At 36.6% G+C, this 17,255-nt stretch overlaps 1 protein-coding gene and 1 long non-coding RNA gene across 3 annotated transcripts; both read right to left on the minus strand.

The window, feature by feature from the left end:
- On the minus strand, positions 1-2,849 carry LOC103709871 (F-box/FBD/LRR-repeat protein At1g13570-like). 2 transcript variants are annotated; one of them, XM_008795396.6, is made up of 4 exons: positions 2,071-2,849; positions 962-1,974; positions 700-867; positions 1-578 (listed from the first exon to the last, which is right to left on the minus strand). In XM_008795396.6, the coding sequence occupies exons 2-4, from the start codon at positions 1,862-1,864 to the stop codon at positions 282-284; spliced, it is 1,368 nt and encodes a 455-aa protein (XP_008793618.3). In that variant the 5' UTR covers positions 1,865-1,974; positions 2,071-2,849; the 3' UTR covers positions 1-281. The 2 variants fall into 2 exon arrangements, with proteins under 2 accessions (XP_008793618.3, XP_089781344.1); XM_089925218.1 differs by having other exon boundaries at positions 962-2,849.
- A 4,999-nt stretch (positions 2,850-7,848) lies between these two features.
- LOC148715376 (uncharacterized) lies at positions 7,849-16,473 on the minus strand. Its single transcript, XR_015969363.2, has 3 exons — positions 16,339-16,473; positions 8,803-9,314; positions 7,849-8,643 (listed from the first exon to the last, which is right to left on the minus strand). It is a non-coding gene; the product is annotated as an uncharacterized LOC148715376 (long non-coding RNA).
- Between the last annotated feature and the right edge of the window lie 782 nt (positions 16,474-17,255).

Raw genomic sequence — 17,255 nt, forward strand, 5'->3', positions numbered from 1 at the left:
TCTGTAGCATAATATTTGTTCCACTTGCCTATATGAAGAATAAAAATGACAGTTCGCCATGTGCAATGTTAGACTCATGTTAGACTCCAAATTAAAGAATACATCAATAACAAGGTGCAGAAAAGTAGAAAAATAAGCAGTTGAAGTACACATACTGCAAGGCAATTGGTACAAAACAAGTGCACCAAGATCCACAAATACGACTTCCAAATATACTAGCAACAAAAATCCAGGCCGCATGATATAAGCATCACTCTGGGATTTTCTAATAGACCTGCCAATTATAACCTGGATTCGGTGTTATATTCAATTCTGACACCAGGAAAAGCACTTCGCAGAAGAAACAATTCCTTCCATGCAGATTGATTGTATGACTCCTCTCTGTAACTAATAATCATCCTGTTCAGAACACGCGAGTACGACAACAGAAACCATGCCAAGTCGAGCCAGTTGTTCCAAACCTCGTAGTGAGTGAACAGCGTAGCAGTTGACAGCTGATTCCTTACACACTCTGGAGGAATCTGTTTGTCCCAATAATCCGCCTCAGCGAGTTTTGCACATCCATTGGGCTTGTCTTGCTGATATAGGCACAGTACAGATATATTTGTGAGTTTTGCAAATCAGAATAAAGTACATGATGGAAATTTGCTAATTTAATCTCAAGCAACACATAAATTCAGACAGGATTGTGATGCTTACTCTAACGATGAGCTCCCGAAGATTCGGCGAGCTATTAAGCAGGCAAGTTAAAATCAAAAGAAAATATTTGTCATCAAAGTGCATGCTTAGATCTAGCTTCTTCAAGTTCATCAAGAAATGTCCAGATGGTAAACTCTTAGGTAACGACACATTCTCTCTGTCCAATCGCTATAAAAAAAACAAACAAACAAAAAAATAAATTAAATTGGATTATGATAACAAGTTTGAAGACCATAATGATCAAAGGGATGAAGCAACTGACCATATTATACGGCAGAGGAAATTTCAGAGTAAGGCTTTCAATATGGCTCAATTGCATCAAGAATCTAATAAGTCTGCTGACCTCACTTTCTTCATCCTCATCATTGGGGTACCAACGATCGTGACTGCAACCGTCCTCATCGTTGTTCCTCCAGCTCCCGTCATAAAAGAGGTATGCGAAATTGACGGTGACCGAGGCCAGACGGGGTGCATTTTCTAGAACAATATTCAGGGGCTTGACGGTACTAATGGCCAACTTGTTGAGAACAGGAGCAGAGATCACCAGGTTGGTCAACTTGGAGCAGTAAACCACTGTCAGGTCCTCCAAGGCATGGAGACGAGAGACCAGTCTTCTAAAATCTTCATCAGTGATGAAGACAACCAGCAAGGAGAGAGAGGTAAGGCATTGGAGGCCTGGATATGTGCAGGGAATTGTTAGCCTGCAGCGATTTAGTATCAAGTGTTTGATCGTTCTGCAGCTGAGGACGCCGGAAGGGAGCCCATAAAAGGGCTTTGAAAATTGGGCGATGGATAGTTCTTCGACGCCGGAGTCGCAGAGAGAGTGGAGGACTTGGGACACCGCATCGGCGTCGTGGTCCACGATATCGAACTCGAAGTGGACGGCGACAAGGGGACAGCGGCGGGCGGCGAGGATGGCGAAGACGGTGTCGAGCCAGCGGCTGGGTTCGAACTCGCCATCGGAGGACTGATCGGAGTCCTCCGCGGGGAGGAGGGAGTAGCGGGTGAGATAGAGGGAGGGGAGGGAGGAGAACAGATAACGCCACCTCCTGGCGAGGATGGCGGTGGCGGCCGCTTCTCTGTGCGGAATCTGGGAGAGGATGGATAGAAGGACGTCGTCCGGCAGCTCGCTTAATCTATCCGGTTGTCGTAGGTTCCTCTCCATCGTCGTAACTCTCGCTTGCCCTCACGCCCTAAACCGTAATATAAGACGGCCCTACTATGTACAGTCCGCAATAACACGAAGCGAACGTTACGTTCACACCACAAAGTTATCTGACAAATTTCTAACAAAGTGAGTTCTCCGGCAATTGCCGGCACAAATCCATAGAAACGATAGCCCAAAACGAGAAGAGGTTGGAGAACTCGTACCTCAATATGACGAAGCTACCCGACGACTCTTCCTAGCAAAAACAGAAGGATGAACCTTGAGAACAAAGCTTGAAATCGAGAGAACTTTAGCCCTACTCCTTGGTGGGTCTTAAAGGGGGAGGATAGGAAGTCTTATAAAGACAAAAATTTGAACTTTTTGGTGTTTGGATTAGCTTGAAACAGAGCTACTTCAATCGCGATCGCAGTCACAATCGGAGAGAAAAGAGACTCCCAGCCGGAGTCCTCTCCCAATTTGTCATGTGCGGCAACGTGAAGGGCTGGGAGGCCTCTTTGGGCCAACCCACAAGCCAAAAACTAGTGCAGACCGGTCAATAGACCTCACATTCTTTTCTCCTTAAAAAATTTATCCTCAAAATTAACACACTTGAAGTTTTAAAAAACTGTAGATAGTTGGCTTTATCTCTCCTTCGAGCTCTCAAGTAGTCTCTATTTTCAAATGATTTCTCCACTAAACCTTCACATAGAAAATAGTGTGTCGCCTCAAATTTTGCTCCTTGCAACCAATAATATGTATAAAAACCTCTTTGTAAGTCAAATCTTCTTCAACTTGCAATGGCTCATACTCCACCACATGACTCGGATCCAGAATGTACTTTCTCAATAAAGAAACATGGAAGATGTTGTGTACACTGGAGAGCTCAGGTGGCAAGGCTAATTTGTAAAAAACTTCTCCTACTCTATCGAAAATCTCAAAGGGCCCGATGTAGCGAGGACTCAGCTTACCACGCCTTCCAAATCTCATAACATCTTTTGAGGGTGAATCCTTTAAAAAAACAAAGTCACCCACTTAGATTTCATTTCTCTTCTTTTCTTATTTGCCCAAATCTTTGTCTATCTTGATTCTTGAGTTACCTTAAGTCTTTCCCTGATCAATAAAATTTTCTCTCTGGCATTTTGGACTAACTCATGACCCAATAGCTTCTTTTCACCACCATCATCCCAGTGCAGTGGAGACCTACACTTCCTTCCATAAAAAGCTTCATAAAGTGCCAAGAATAGTGGTCCACTTACTTTGACAATCATAGAGGCTTTCACCGAACTAAAGTGGTTCGATCCAAAACCAAACAACAAAACGACTATGGTGGTGCTGGGATGACGATTATTATTATAGACAAATTCCACTAAAGCTATATGATTATCCCAGCAACCTCCATGATCAACCGTACATGCCCTCAACATATCCTCCAAAGTCTGAATCGTTCTTTCTGACTGGCCATCAGTCCAAGTGTGAAAAGCTGTGCTGAGCTTCAATTCAATTCCCATTGCATCTTAAAAACTCCTCTAGAATTTAGGTAGAAATGTGGGTCCCGATCAGATGCTATGCTTACTGGCATGTCGTGCAGGCGCACGATTTCATCAATATATGTTCGTGCCAGTTTATCAAGTGGAGTGCAAACCCTAAAGGGTAAAAGTGGGCTGATTTTGTGATGCGATCAACAATCACCCACACTGCCTTTTTTTAGTTGTCCTTAGAAGCCCAATGACAAAATCCATAGTGATATATTTCCATTTCCATTTCGGTATCTCTAATGGCTCCAACAACCCAGCAGGTCTTTGATGTTGAGCTTTCACCCGCCGACATACCAAGCACCGGGCTACAAATCTAGCTAATTTTCTTTTCATGTCATTCCATCAAAAGTGCTCCCTTAGATCTCTTTACATCTTTAGGCTATCAGGATAAAAAGAAACGAGACCGATGTGCTTCCTCCACACTTTTTTTCTTTATGATAGGATCTCTTAGTACACACAATCTGTTTCCAAATTGCAAAATACCATCCTAGTGAATTCTAAATTTGGGTCGCAACTCCTTTTCTACATCTTCTTTGAGTTGACACAAATAGACATTGCTCTGTTGTGCAGTCTTTATTCTCTCTATCAAAGCTTATTACAACCTTAAACTAGCCAGCATATTCTTAGCACCTTTTATAGTCACCTCAATTTGCATCTTATCGAGATCCTTTAGAATTTGATATTAGCTAGTAAGTAAAGCTATTATGCCCATCGCTGGCTTCCTACTGAGAGTATCAGCCACCATATTAGCTTTTACAAAATGGCATTTAATGTTTAGATCATAATCTTTCAGCAGTTCAAGCCATCTTCTTTGTCTCATGTTTAGCTCATTTTGAATAAATAGGTACTTTAAGCTTTTGTAGTTAGTGAAAACTTTACAATGCTCCCCATATAGGTAGCGTCGCCAAATATTTAAAACGAAGACTACCGCTGCCAACTCTAAATCATGTATTGGATAGTTCTGCTCATAAGACTTTAGCTGTCTAGAGGTATAGGCCGCTACTTTATCATTTTGTATTAGTACACAACCCAACCATTTCTTGGAGGCATCATTATAGATGGTGAAACCCTTAGGACTGGATGGTAAAGTGAGAATTGGTGCAAATACCAACCTTTGTTTTAATACTTAAAAGCTTTGGTCACAATCTTCATTCCATTCAAACTTTACTTATTTCTAGGTTAAGCAGGTAAAAGGAGCAGCTATCCAATAAAATCCTTCCACAAACCTCCTACAGTACCTAGCCAAACCCAAGAACTTCTGATTTCAATCACATTAATAGAACGAGGCCAGTTCACCACTACTTCTATTATCTTTGGGTCTACTAAAATTCCTTTCTTAGAAATCACATGCCCGAAAAATGCTATCCAACCAAAATTCATATTTGCTCAGCTTGGCATAGAGCTTCTCCTCTCACAGAGTTTGTCGCACCACTCTCAAGTGATTTTCATGTTCTTCCTTACTCTTAGAATAGACTATAAAAATAATGACAAATTGATCCAAGAACTGCTTGAAGATCCTATTCATCAGTTCTATAAAGGCAGCTAGTGCATTAGTTAGTCCAAAAGGCACAGCAATGAATTCATAATAACCATACCTGGTTTGGATTGCAATCTTAGGCACATCCTCACTTTTTATTTTGAACTTATGATAACCAGACCGCAAATCTATCTTTGAGAAGACTTGAGCACCTTGCAGTTAATCAAACAGATCATCAATTCGGAGCAAGAGCTATTTATTCTTCACAGTCACCTTATTCAGTTTCCTATAACCAATACACAGCCTCAAACTTCCATCTTTCTTCTTCACAAATAACACAGGAGAGCTTCCCATGGAGACACTAGGGCAGATAAATTTCTTCTCTAAGAGTTTCCATAGATAGACTTTTAATTCTCGCAATTCTGCAGGGCCATCCTATAAAGAGACGTGGAGATTGGTCCAGCTCCCGGCATGATATCAATTTCAAAATCAGTCTCCCAATCTAGGGGTTGTCCGAGTAATTCATCGAAAAAATATTTGAATATTTTCTAACAATGGAAATATCATTTAACCTCGCTTCCTTTTAAATGTCTACCACATAGGCTAGATAGGCCTAGCACCCTTTCTTAGCACCTTCCTTGAACATATAGCAAAATGATGTGTAGAGAGGGCTTACACTGCATGAACTTCACAATGGGCGCATAGCCCTGATAGAAAAATTCTAGCTCACCCGATATCTGGAATACTACCCTTTTTCTAAAGCAATCAATATGGGCATGATATTCAGATAACCAATTCATCCCAAAAATAACATAAAAAACATGCATATCTAGCTGCACTAAGTCTTTTACTAATTTTCAGTATCAACAACTATTATCTTCTTAAGATGAGTAACAACATACAATGGCTCATCTAATTTTTTAGGCATATGATTCCAAGATGCAGAGGACTTGGTGTATACAAAAGAATGCGTAGAGCCAGAATCAAACAATAGAGAAGCATCTATTAAGTTGATAGAATTATACTTGCCACTACTTCTTCGCTGGCACTGGCATCTTACTGAGTCAATGCAAAAACACGAGCACTAGATTTAGTAGTCCAAAGTCATTCTTCTTTTTGTTCGAGCAGTCCTGTGCTAAATGTCTTGATTGACTGCATGCAAAGCAAGCTTCCAAATTCTTGAGACAATGCCTAGCATGAAACTTGCCGCAGTAGGCACAGGCCTCAAATTTTTTCTTGTTGTTTGCATTGTCCTCAAGGTTCTTTGATTGGTTGTTCTGCTTTCCTGTCGTTTTGGTCCTCTTCTTGTCGCCCCTTCCCTTCGATTATCTCTTCAATTCTGATACAACCTTTAGAGCTCTTTCCAACACATCTTTATAACTAGTGAAGAGGTAAGACGCCAAACGAGACCAGATCGTATACCCCAAAGCCTGTTCAAATCTGTTAGCCTTACTCCTTTCGGACTCTAAGATCCTTCTGCCCCAAGGCCAAAAACTCATTCTTCTTTGCTAATTTCACCGACTTGAAAAAGTATTGATAATAAAATATTTTTCTTAAACTCTTCCCACGTCAACTGGTCATCCTCATTTCCATTAGCAGCTTTTATAGCAATCCACCAAAAACTCAACAATTTCCCTAAGCATCGGTATGGCCATTCTAACTTTTACATCCTCGGAATACTGCAGTGCATCGAACATCTTCTCCATCTCCTAAATCCAAGTCTTTGCGGTCAAAAGATCAGCTTCCCCCCTCAAACATCAGTAGGTTGAGCTTTTTTAATCTCTCGTAATAGGACTCTCGAGGTGGTGCAGGTCTAGGAGTGGCCTGCATCTGCTGCTACTGCTGAAGGAGCTGAGCCACCACCTGGCATACTCTAGCAATGTATGCCCGAGTGGCTGATGCGTATGGAGCTTGCTCAACCGGCAGGTTGGCATCTTCTGTCATGGTCCATCTAGCTCCTCTCCTCTTGGCAGCAAAATTTGCCAAGACTTCCTCCTCTCTGTTGCTGATTGTCACCTATGAAAATACTTAACATTAATCAATTTTCATAGTTGAGCAACAGTAAAATAAGAAAATCTATCTTTTCTTATTCAACTACACAAAATCTAAATAAATGAGACCTAACTACCTATTGCTAAACTTGAAGTTTCACCTATGATTAAACCTATTGCTTTGATACCATAAAATGTCATGCCTCAAATTCGAGACATAACACAACCATGCTATTGAGGGGTACAATCCACGATAACACGAATCCAACATTATATTTAGCTTTAAAATCTATCTCAAACAAAATATAATAAATAAAAATTTAATTTTATTATTCATTAAATGTAACCAATACTAGTTCAAAGCGTCTAAATCCAAACATAAATACCAAACCCATAATTCTTAATATTCAAAAAATATTAACTCTAAATTCATAGTCAACTTAAAATACTAAAAATTTGTATAAAATTGCCAAGCTTGCTAGCGCAAACTTCAAGCCTAGATCATCATTTGTTTCTATCGACCTTATTCGTCTGAAGAGAGAAAAATAAAAATAGAGGTATATAAGCGACACAACTCAATAAGTAAATCTTACTTTACCTTACCAGATCAAGCATAAATTTTTTCATATCAATGCATCATTTAAAAAAAATAATAGATATTTCAAAATAAGCATTTTATAGTACAGTATATCAAGTCATAAAACAAAAAAATGCATGAACAAATCATCCATCTTTCATAAAAATAGTTCCATTTATATTGCAAATAAATTCGTAAATCATGCTTCACATATTTTAATTCTATCATGAATCAAAATATTGCTCACAGATATTTGTGTCATGGTCACTATAACCTGTGACAGGGCTATCTTCGTAATCGACAAGATATTATAGTTCGTATTCGTTACCTACTTTAACTGAGCTTCACTGTTTTCGTTGGATGCTAACTTCAGGATGTCAAATGACCTCCATGTCTGAGGGTAGCCATAGCAATCTGAGAGCCTTTATCTCAGCTACATCTCAGAAAATGCAATACTACTGCTTCAAACAAAGGTAATCATATAGATTCATACAAGTTAAAACATGCAATTTTGGTGTTCTCTAGCCATCTTGAGTTACCTACAAGAAAATATTGAATGCCATTTCTAGTCAAATGAAATGAACCAGATGACTTCTACAAGATTAATAACTTCGATATCTTCATTCCTCCTATAGCAACATCTTATCTGCATGAAACCTATTAAAATTTAGATGAATCATGATAATGAAAAAGCAACCGATTTAAGGTAAACCGAACCCAGTAGGGAAAAAAAATGTCATGGAAAAACTCCAAAAACAGCCTAACATTCAAAAGAAAGCATTGTCCTGAAAGGAAACTTTTGCTGCCTTTTCAAATTAGCAAATGAGCAAACATCAGGGATATCTGGAAACACAAAAGAGGAAAAACAACTAAGGCCTCAGATAACCTGAAATGTAGAACAAATCATGGATTAGGAAAGGAAATGATTAATATCACCCGTCAGATCAGAAGCCATATCTAGTAAAAAATTACATAAGTTCATTTACCAAAGACAAATATGAAACATGCCCGCAATCAAAAAGTTTCAAGAACCACAAACTGTAAGACTGAACCATCAAGAACTATTACAGAAAATAAAAAAGACATCTCCTGTTTAAATCCCACCACCATACCACCGACAACTGCGATCTACTTAAATCAAGAACTACTTGGCACTTGGCCGAGGTTCTTGCATTATGATATCATAAAAATTCGCCAGAAACCCAGCCTTACCATATCTGTGAATATACAAGTATAACAATTAAGAAAAAAACAACATGACATGAAAAAAATTTACAACGTAGAAACATGGAGAAACTACTTGGAGTAAAATGTGTAATTTTTAAAGAAACAAATTAGACCAGAAAGGGAACACCCATGAAAGCACAAAAACTTACTAACTCAACAAGAAGAGTAGATAGGAAATATGCACATGTTTGCACTAGCACTGACAAGAGCTCATTGCAAGGACGAACTCAGATTGCAAAACTACATTTTCATCAACAACCTTCATTGCAACCCCCAGAGAGAGAGAGAGAGAGAGAGAAGTTGAAATGTACTAATCAGCCAAAATTGTTTAGCAGATGATTACAGCCCACATGCTTTAAACATTAAAAAAAAATTGCGCCTCATGGGTCATGGAATAGACTGAAGATATGGACGCCAGCTGGAAAATGAGAGCTATGGAGAAAAATAGCTATTGGAAAATGGATATTCTTCACACATACCATCGGGCGGGGCATATCGTCTTAACATACCCAAAATAATAAAGTGCAAGAGAAGTGAAGAGATACCATCACACTCCGTTACTTCTGCATGGAGATGAACTAAATTAAGAGATCTTCAAAACTATTTACCATCTGAATGAACATAGGGCATCGCAGACTTCATGCTGCAACACCCAAACCACCTGCAAAACAGAAGAATGAGCATTCCCAACAATCTCCGGAAACCATAAAGATACATGCACAAGCTCTAGATCCATCATGAACTAAAATAGGAAAAAGAAGCCCTGCTAAATGATGGATCCAACAAATCACCAACTAGAGTGAAGGAAATGAAAATTCAAGCAGTGATTAAGGCATAAAATTGGAAACCCCCACTCAAGAACATCAGTTGCATGCAGAGTAAAAAACATCTCTGGATAACTGATTATGAATCAAGACGATAGCAAAAATGACTTAAATCATCCAAAAAAAGGTCTGCAACATACCATTTAAATAAATAGTGGGAAACTCTTCCAACCAAAAATCCAGCATCGTATGGCACATATTTTCAATACCAAAAATTCCCGCAATAAGTGGTTGCACAAGCGGGGAAAGAACCATTCTTGTGAGGAGAACAAGATGATAATTAGTCTCTGCACGCTACAAAGATACCTATAACAGGATATCAAATTTGATGTGCCAATTCAAACAAAAGAAGCAGAAATCTCTTACAAGATTGATCTGCCATTTTTCTTCTCTGTTAGTCATCTTAGAAATCAACCAACTCTCCTCCCCCCCCCCCCCCCCCAACACACACACACACAGAATCCCTACAAGATGATAGCATCAGTTCTCCTCATCTTTCTCATAAGTCATTAAAGAAAAAGAAAAAAAAAGACAACCATGCGATAGTAGCCAATTCGTATAGATGATTCTTGGAGTTTATAATTTATATAACATCCCTGGTTGCTGAAACAAAAGATCAGCACCACCAACCTCTATAATATTTATACCATAAATGCATTTGTGAAACTTCATGGCCATCAAAGAAATAAGGGAAAGAAGAAGTTCTTTACATTAATATAGCAGATCAGCCATTAAACTAGAGGAGTCAATCAAAATCCAAGAAGTGCAGAAACAGCAATAAAAAAAGAAGAAACAAAAGTCTCTCGCAAAAACCACAGTTGTATGTATTCTATTTTTGATCACTGAACACCAGATAATAGTAAAATTATATTATTGTAGTGAGAAGGACTATCATTGACAGAATATCAGTGATGGACTGGATCATCAAATATTGGAAAGTCCAGCAGCCATAACATTTAGTGAAATTGCATCAATTTTCAATTATCAAACATCCTTGCATGATTCTAACACCTGTGACATAAAACAGTCAATCAAGAACATGATAAAGCCAGAGTTTCTCTCCATTTTGGGGAGCACTAGAAGAGAAGATTGAAAGCACGTGACCACAGTTTTGGTCCCTCTAAGCCATCTTGCTCCGACGATGATTTTTATCTTAAAGCTAATTCTCCATATCCTTCTGAAGAGGTCCTGTAGAAACAGTTAATATTTGGTGGCTCTTATGAGAATATAGCTACCTTCTTTTCTTATTTACAACAGCAGTCCCCACAGGAAAGCATCAAGTTGCCATTAAAAACTACTGAAGTGAAATTCACTAACTTTTCAAAGTTAAAATTTTGACTTCCTCTTATTCATCTCAAGAAATATTGGAATAAAATATATCATGTACATGTGATCTATTTAATTAAGCACTCCGTAGGAAAAAAAACGATCCTCATGATGCTTCCAAGGTCTTAGATCCATTTTGTTCACCTATCTCAGAAATCTCTATTCTCAAAAAACAACAACAGCAAAAAAAAAACACTACTGAATGTAGAAACAAATAGAAAATAGAACAACAGGAATAAAATTTAAAAAAAACATAAATTATGAAATAGGACATATAGAAAAGCTGAATAAATAGAGATGGTGAAAAAAATAAAAGATTAAAAGACAGAATATAAGAGAATATTATGTGTGTGTGTGTGTGTGTGTGTGTGTGTGTGTGTGTGTGTGTGTGACTTTGAAAAGGAAGTAACTGAAAAATGAATATGCAATTCTCTCAAGACAAACAAAACTGAATATATCAAACAGATGATAAAGAAATAAACAAAAATAAATAAAAGAGAGATAAAAAGTGAAACACCAAACCTGCAAAATATATATAAACACAGATTATAAAGACAATAAGAAAATAGTTAACAAAAATATATTTGATAAACTGAAAAGAGAAATTACAAAACTAAATTTGTGAAAATGCATAACAGAAAAGAAACAGAAATTATAAAAATGAATTTGCAAAATCAAATAAAAATTAAAAAATACAAAACCAAATATATAGAAACAAGTAATAGAACAAACAAAATATAAAAGAAACGAGAATAGAAATTAACAAACAGAGTTTGTGTAAATGAACATAAGATGGGGAAAAATATAAATAAATAGAATAAGAATTGAATTTTCTAAAATAATATAAGAAAATATGAAAGCAAATTTATAAAACCCAGTGAAAAATCAACTAAAACAATAAAATACAGTAAATTGGGGAACGAAATTTTAAAGGAAAAAATGAGATACATAAAAATAACAGAAAACAAACTTAAAACTGGAAAAACAAAAGTGTTAACATAAAGTTGAATAAGTAAATATAAAACTAAAAATAGCTCAAAATGCATAAAATGGACTTGCAGATAAGGGTGAAAGTGGATCGGATAATATCCGTCAGAATCAATTTTCGTATCCGAATCTATCCGGATATAGATAAAAATTTGAGCATCCGACTAATATCCATACTTGTATCCATATCCGTCAAAGAAAAATGAATATGAATAGACAATAATCGATCTGTATCCGAATATCCGACTCCATTTGTAACTCTATTTAATTTTATATAGCACTCATGAACTTTTAGAAAAAATAAATGACCATATTAACATGCTATTAACATGATTTATATTCATTTAGTAATGTCTTTGATTCTGTGGTCATAAAATTTAATTATCTTATTTATAGCTATATTTATATCCATACTTTTGGTATCCGATTTGATCTATATCCGTTTAAAATAAATATAAATTTTTTTTTTTGCATTCTACCAACATCAATATCTGTATTTGTATTCATCAAATAAAACAAATATGGATATGGATATGCTAGTGTCCGATCCATATCCGATCCAATTTCAACCCTACTTGCAGAAAGACAGAAGAACTCAACAATATACAAAAAAAATATTCAAACATAACAATACAAAAACCGAGAACAATGATGAACTAAAATAAGCTGAAAAAGTTATCAATTGAAAACAGATAACAAAAATGAAAAAAATGTAAGCACAAACAACTAGATACAAGAGCTTGTAAAATATAAAAAAATAAATTGAAATAGTATGAGAAGTTGAATATGTAAAAATAAACAACATGAATAATAAAAAATAAAGGAAAATATATGCAAACAGGATTTGTGAAAGCAAACATGAAGATGAAAAATAAAGAAAAAAAAAGAACAAGATCGTGCAAACAGGAAAATGTAAAACAAATCTTCAAAAATAAAATAAACTAAATTCCAAACACATAAAAAAAACCAAAAATATTAACCAGACTATAAACAAATAGAAAAAATGGAATAAAATAAAAATGAACATATTGAAAAATAAATAAATGAAGAAGCAAAAAATAAAAAAACAGAATTTAGAAAGAGAGAACAAAAAGGAAATTTTTAGAAATTAATAAAAGATAAAATGATAGTAGAAAGAACATACAATACATATTTAATAAAAAAACACTAGAACATAAAACAGTATGTGCAAATTTAAAGGCGACAAAAAATATGAATAGAAACCGGACAACAAAGTCACAAAATTAAATTAGAAAAAACAAATTGTAGAATGAATATTGAAAGAATGATTAAATAGAAAACATAAGTAACAAGACAAAATAGAGACAAGTCTCAATCCCACTTCTCTTCTAGGTTCTACCATTCCTTGTCCTAAATACACTCCTTTGGTAAAAGAGGACTGAGTTGAATTAATACAGTAAAAGATTTTTAACAAAGATTGTGGAACCTTGCCATTTTTCCTATACTAGGAGGTTTGGTAGAGAGGTTGAGGGCGACGGGGACAACATCAAACAAAAATTGGATTTTAATAAGAGAGAAGTAGAGAGTGGAAATTATGCTCTTAACTTATTTCTGCACCACAGAAAGGAGAGCAAAAGCTAAACCGAAAAGGTATTTTTAAAAGGTGTATCTATGATGTGTGCAAAATCATTGTTCTATCCAGAAAGTTTGCATTACAATAACAGAGCCAACGAAGATGATAGAAGCTTATATCTGTATTAGAACTAGAACTGGGGAAGAAAGAGCTAAGAGCTTAGGGGGAAATCACCCTCTGAAAATCCCAACATAGCGCAACATCTTCCACAATGTCCATAGGTGGACGAATGATTTGGAGTTAGATATATAGAAGATAAAACAAAAACATGAAGGAACAAAGAAAATGGTGATCATCATCTCAAAGATCGAGAGAGAAAGAGAGAGAGGGAAGAAAGGGGGGGGGGGGGGGAGAGAGAGAGAGAGAGATTGGGAAGGTCGTGGAGGAGATGCTTATTAGATATTGTAATGAGCGCATTCATTGGAGTAAGAAAAACAGAGGAAGTTGTCAAAGTAAATTTAGAGAGACCAACAGCCCATCAAATTATCCTTACATAAGTTATATGCATTGCATGAGCTGACAAAGATCTCTTGAGATTAAAAGATCACAGCCTCAATCAAATCATTTGTTCTTAATCAGTCCTATGCATCACCTGCACAGCATTCAAGTTCACAAAAGTTAACTTTTTCTGAATTTGTTTTCCTATAAAAAAATTTCCTTACTTTAAATGGATTTTTTTTGTAAAATATTCAACAGATGGAATCTTAAAACCTCCATTTTTGCACAATAATACAGTTTATGATTTATAACAATAATTATGGACCTTGTCCCAATTATTTGGTTCAGATAATAATTTATAATTATATCTTTAAACATATCGAAACATACACCTTATGCTTTTATAGTTTCTTCAATAACTTCAAGTATCTTTCTTCTTTTATATATTTCAAGTATAGTGTATTCAACTTTCCCATGAAACAGTAGATGATAGACAGCATTTTACAATAGTCTAAAGTAGACTAACACCCACGGTTACCAAACATATCATGACAAAATTTTATCACCAGTTTAAATATACTAAAAGACAAAATTATTTACTAAATCAAACTATAAGATCTTGGAAACACCATTAACCACATGTTTCAAAGACATGGAGAGAAAATTAAAGCCACACTACATCCTTCTGTTTTAGTAAACAAGGTAAAAAAAAGGGGGAAAAGAGCAAGGCACCAGAAGATTCATACACTAGCAAATATTCAATTTTCTTAATATTAGACAGTTGTAACAGGGATATCACCATAAAACACCAAACCCCAAACTAGAAATCAAGAACTATCTGATAAATTCACCAAGAAGAAATAGGAATGGCGAAAATTACTATATAATGCCAAAGCCAAATTGCAAGTCAAGAACATCTCATGGTTTCAAAGAAGCAAGAGAATCAGATTGGAAAGATTCATATACCAGCAAATCATCAAAGTTCTCTGCTAAAATCCTACTTTGCCACCTGCAGTGAGAAACAGATCGCAAACACAAGCATTGACACAGAATAAGAATAACAAGATTTAGTTATGCATAGATTGTATGAGCTACTTGGAGGAAACTGAGCAAGAAATATCGAAGTAATAAGCCCAATAAGATACTACCGCTCATCCACAAGTGTAGTGATTCAATAGCAGAAATCATAGCCAACATCTGAATTAAATAAAATTGTGATACGTGCATGCCATGCACGTATTCACAATAGAGCAACCACACTCCCGAGAGGGCAACGTGCTAACGCGTGGACAGGTATCCCATGATGCCACGCCTCTATCTAGGATTCTCTTAGAGTTTGTTTCCCTGTTTACCTAGTCTTAAGTGGGTTAGTTTTTTGGGTGACTCATCCTGTAGGAGGAATGGGAAGATGGGGTGTAACGTGCAACGTGGGCAGTTGCATGCCCATGCATGTATTCACATGCAACGTGGGCTGCTTCCTTGTATTTAAAGTCCAAGTGTCTGTAACATTTTTTTATGCAAATACAAACCTAGAAAATGATCCCTTGGGATCACCAATTGGAGATCTTGTCTCTCTCGAACGAAACAGCTTCTTTTTTTTCTCTTTTCTTATTTTTCTTCCATCAACGCCATCACGGGTCGCAAAACCCGTAACAGTTCGAAGTCTCTTGTGATTGAGGACGTTGCACGTACCCAATTGACTACAAGGGTCAGATGACAGAAGCTTGCTCTAATCGCCAATATATTATCCAAAATCAAGATAGTGTAAATGGCTGCATAGATATATCCTCCAAAAAATAAGGCGAACAACAGATATCATATCATTTAGCTACATTCACAGGGAAAAAGACCAATTGATTGTGAATCCAAATCTTGACTTTAATCACTAACAGGAAATATTATACAGAACTTTCCTGCAATCTAAGTAACAACAAAAAAACAGCAGAACAACGCAACAAAAAATTCAAACGGGTTACAGCACGATCAAATAAAAATTTCTTTCCAAGAAGGGTGGAACAACATAAGAAATAGATAACCCAAGTCAAACTTAAGAATCAACAGAAACCCAATCTAAAAGTTCTCCATCATCAATCACTGGGGCAGAAAAGGCCATCAATATCCAAGAATTTTTAAAACATCACGTAGAACAATATCCAGATCTAGACGGTCACAAAATTAAACCCTGAGAGATCGCAGTTAGGGCAAACAGTGAGATCACCGTTTAACATCAAAACCTGACGAGAAATCAAGAACATCACCAGAATACAAAGAAAACAACAAATAGGAACGCGGAAGCTACCGTACAAGGCCCAAATCAAGAACTATCTCCAGAATCCAAAGAGCTACCGTCCGCATAAACACCAAATCCCCGAACTAGAAGAACTCAACGAACGATCAAGAAACAGGAAATACAAACAGATTGCCACACGATGCTAAAACCAATTTAAAAATCAAGAATTGTCTCAAGATCTCGAAACAGATGCACGAAAATCGGGAAGTGAGGACGGATCAATCACCTTGTCTCCAAGGAGGGCAGCTTCTGGACCTCCTCGTCGTCGTTCTCGCCGGATTCCAAAGGTTAGGTCGATCGGTCCTGGGAAGAGAAGCGGAGAGCAACGGGACTCAAGGAAGAGGCCGAAGCAACGGTAACGACTGAAGGCGCGTGGTGCGGAGGTCTATTTTAAGAGTTCTAATTTCAAGTCGGCACGCGTGCGGTGATTAGGGATTATACGTCATCGTCCGAGCATTAAATGATTAAGAGATACGAATTAATTCTCTCCAAGTCCCTGCTTGACGATTATATCATTTATAAGTTCTCGAGCTTCTAATTTTTTGAGATCGACAACCTGCATGGCAAATAAAGGAAGGAGTTTCTTCGTATACACAGTCCATTCAAGAAGGTCCAAGGAACCCTGATTGCGTTGATACTTTTATCATAGTGATGGAAGGAGTAGGAGTTAAGGGGAACAAATAGGTAATAGATGCTAGGATGTACTTCATCAAGTACACAAGTTTTCTGTACCCAAAAAATATGCATAAGGTTTATTTTAAAAAAGTGAAATGATCATTTGAACCATGGTAGTGATTGCGGCAATCAAGAGGACACTTGATAAATGTAGTTCTAGTCTCTCTTTTTATACATAGGGGTGCAATTACTGTATGAGGGTGTATAGACAAAATTAGAAAAAGAAAAAAGGACTCTAATTTGATAGGGATTTCAAAACCGAGGCAATTATATATTGGTGGGGATAAAAATTAAAGAAATTTTGTATAAGGTGGTCATTCCAAAATCAAAAATAATATGGGTGGAGACTGTTAGATTTTTATTAAATAATGATTAAAAGTTTTCATACTTAAAACATATATATTATGTATATAGGTTAAGAAGGGAGTGTGGTGTGGATGGTTGGTGTGTCCGTTTGAGGTGCTTGAG

Source organism: Phoenix dactylifera, chromosome 1, assembly GCF_051530095.1.
Source record: "Phoenix dactylifera cultivar Ajwa chromosome 1, Ajwa_hap1_PhDact_Kaust_v1.1, whole genome shotgun sequence".
NCBI lineage: Eukaryota > Viridiplantae > Streptophyta > Magnoliopsida > Arecales > Arecaceae > Phoenix > Phoenix dactylifera.

Bases quoted from the DNA above. Each gene is read 5' to 3' on its own strand.
- LOC103709871 (XM_008795396.6), bottom strand. From the start codon at position 1,864: ATGGAGAGGAACCTACGACAACCGGATAGATTAAGCGAGCTGCCGGAC. The intron at 868-961 runs GTCAGTTGCTTC...TTTTTTTTATAG, and splicing joins TTCCTCTGCCGTATAATATG to CGATTGGACAGAGAGAATGT. The intron at 579-699 runs GTAAGCATCACA...TGCCTATATCAG, and splicing joins TTCGGGAGCTCATCGTTAGA to CAAGACAAGCCCAATGGATG.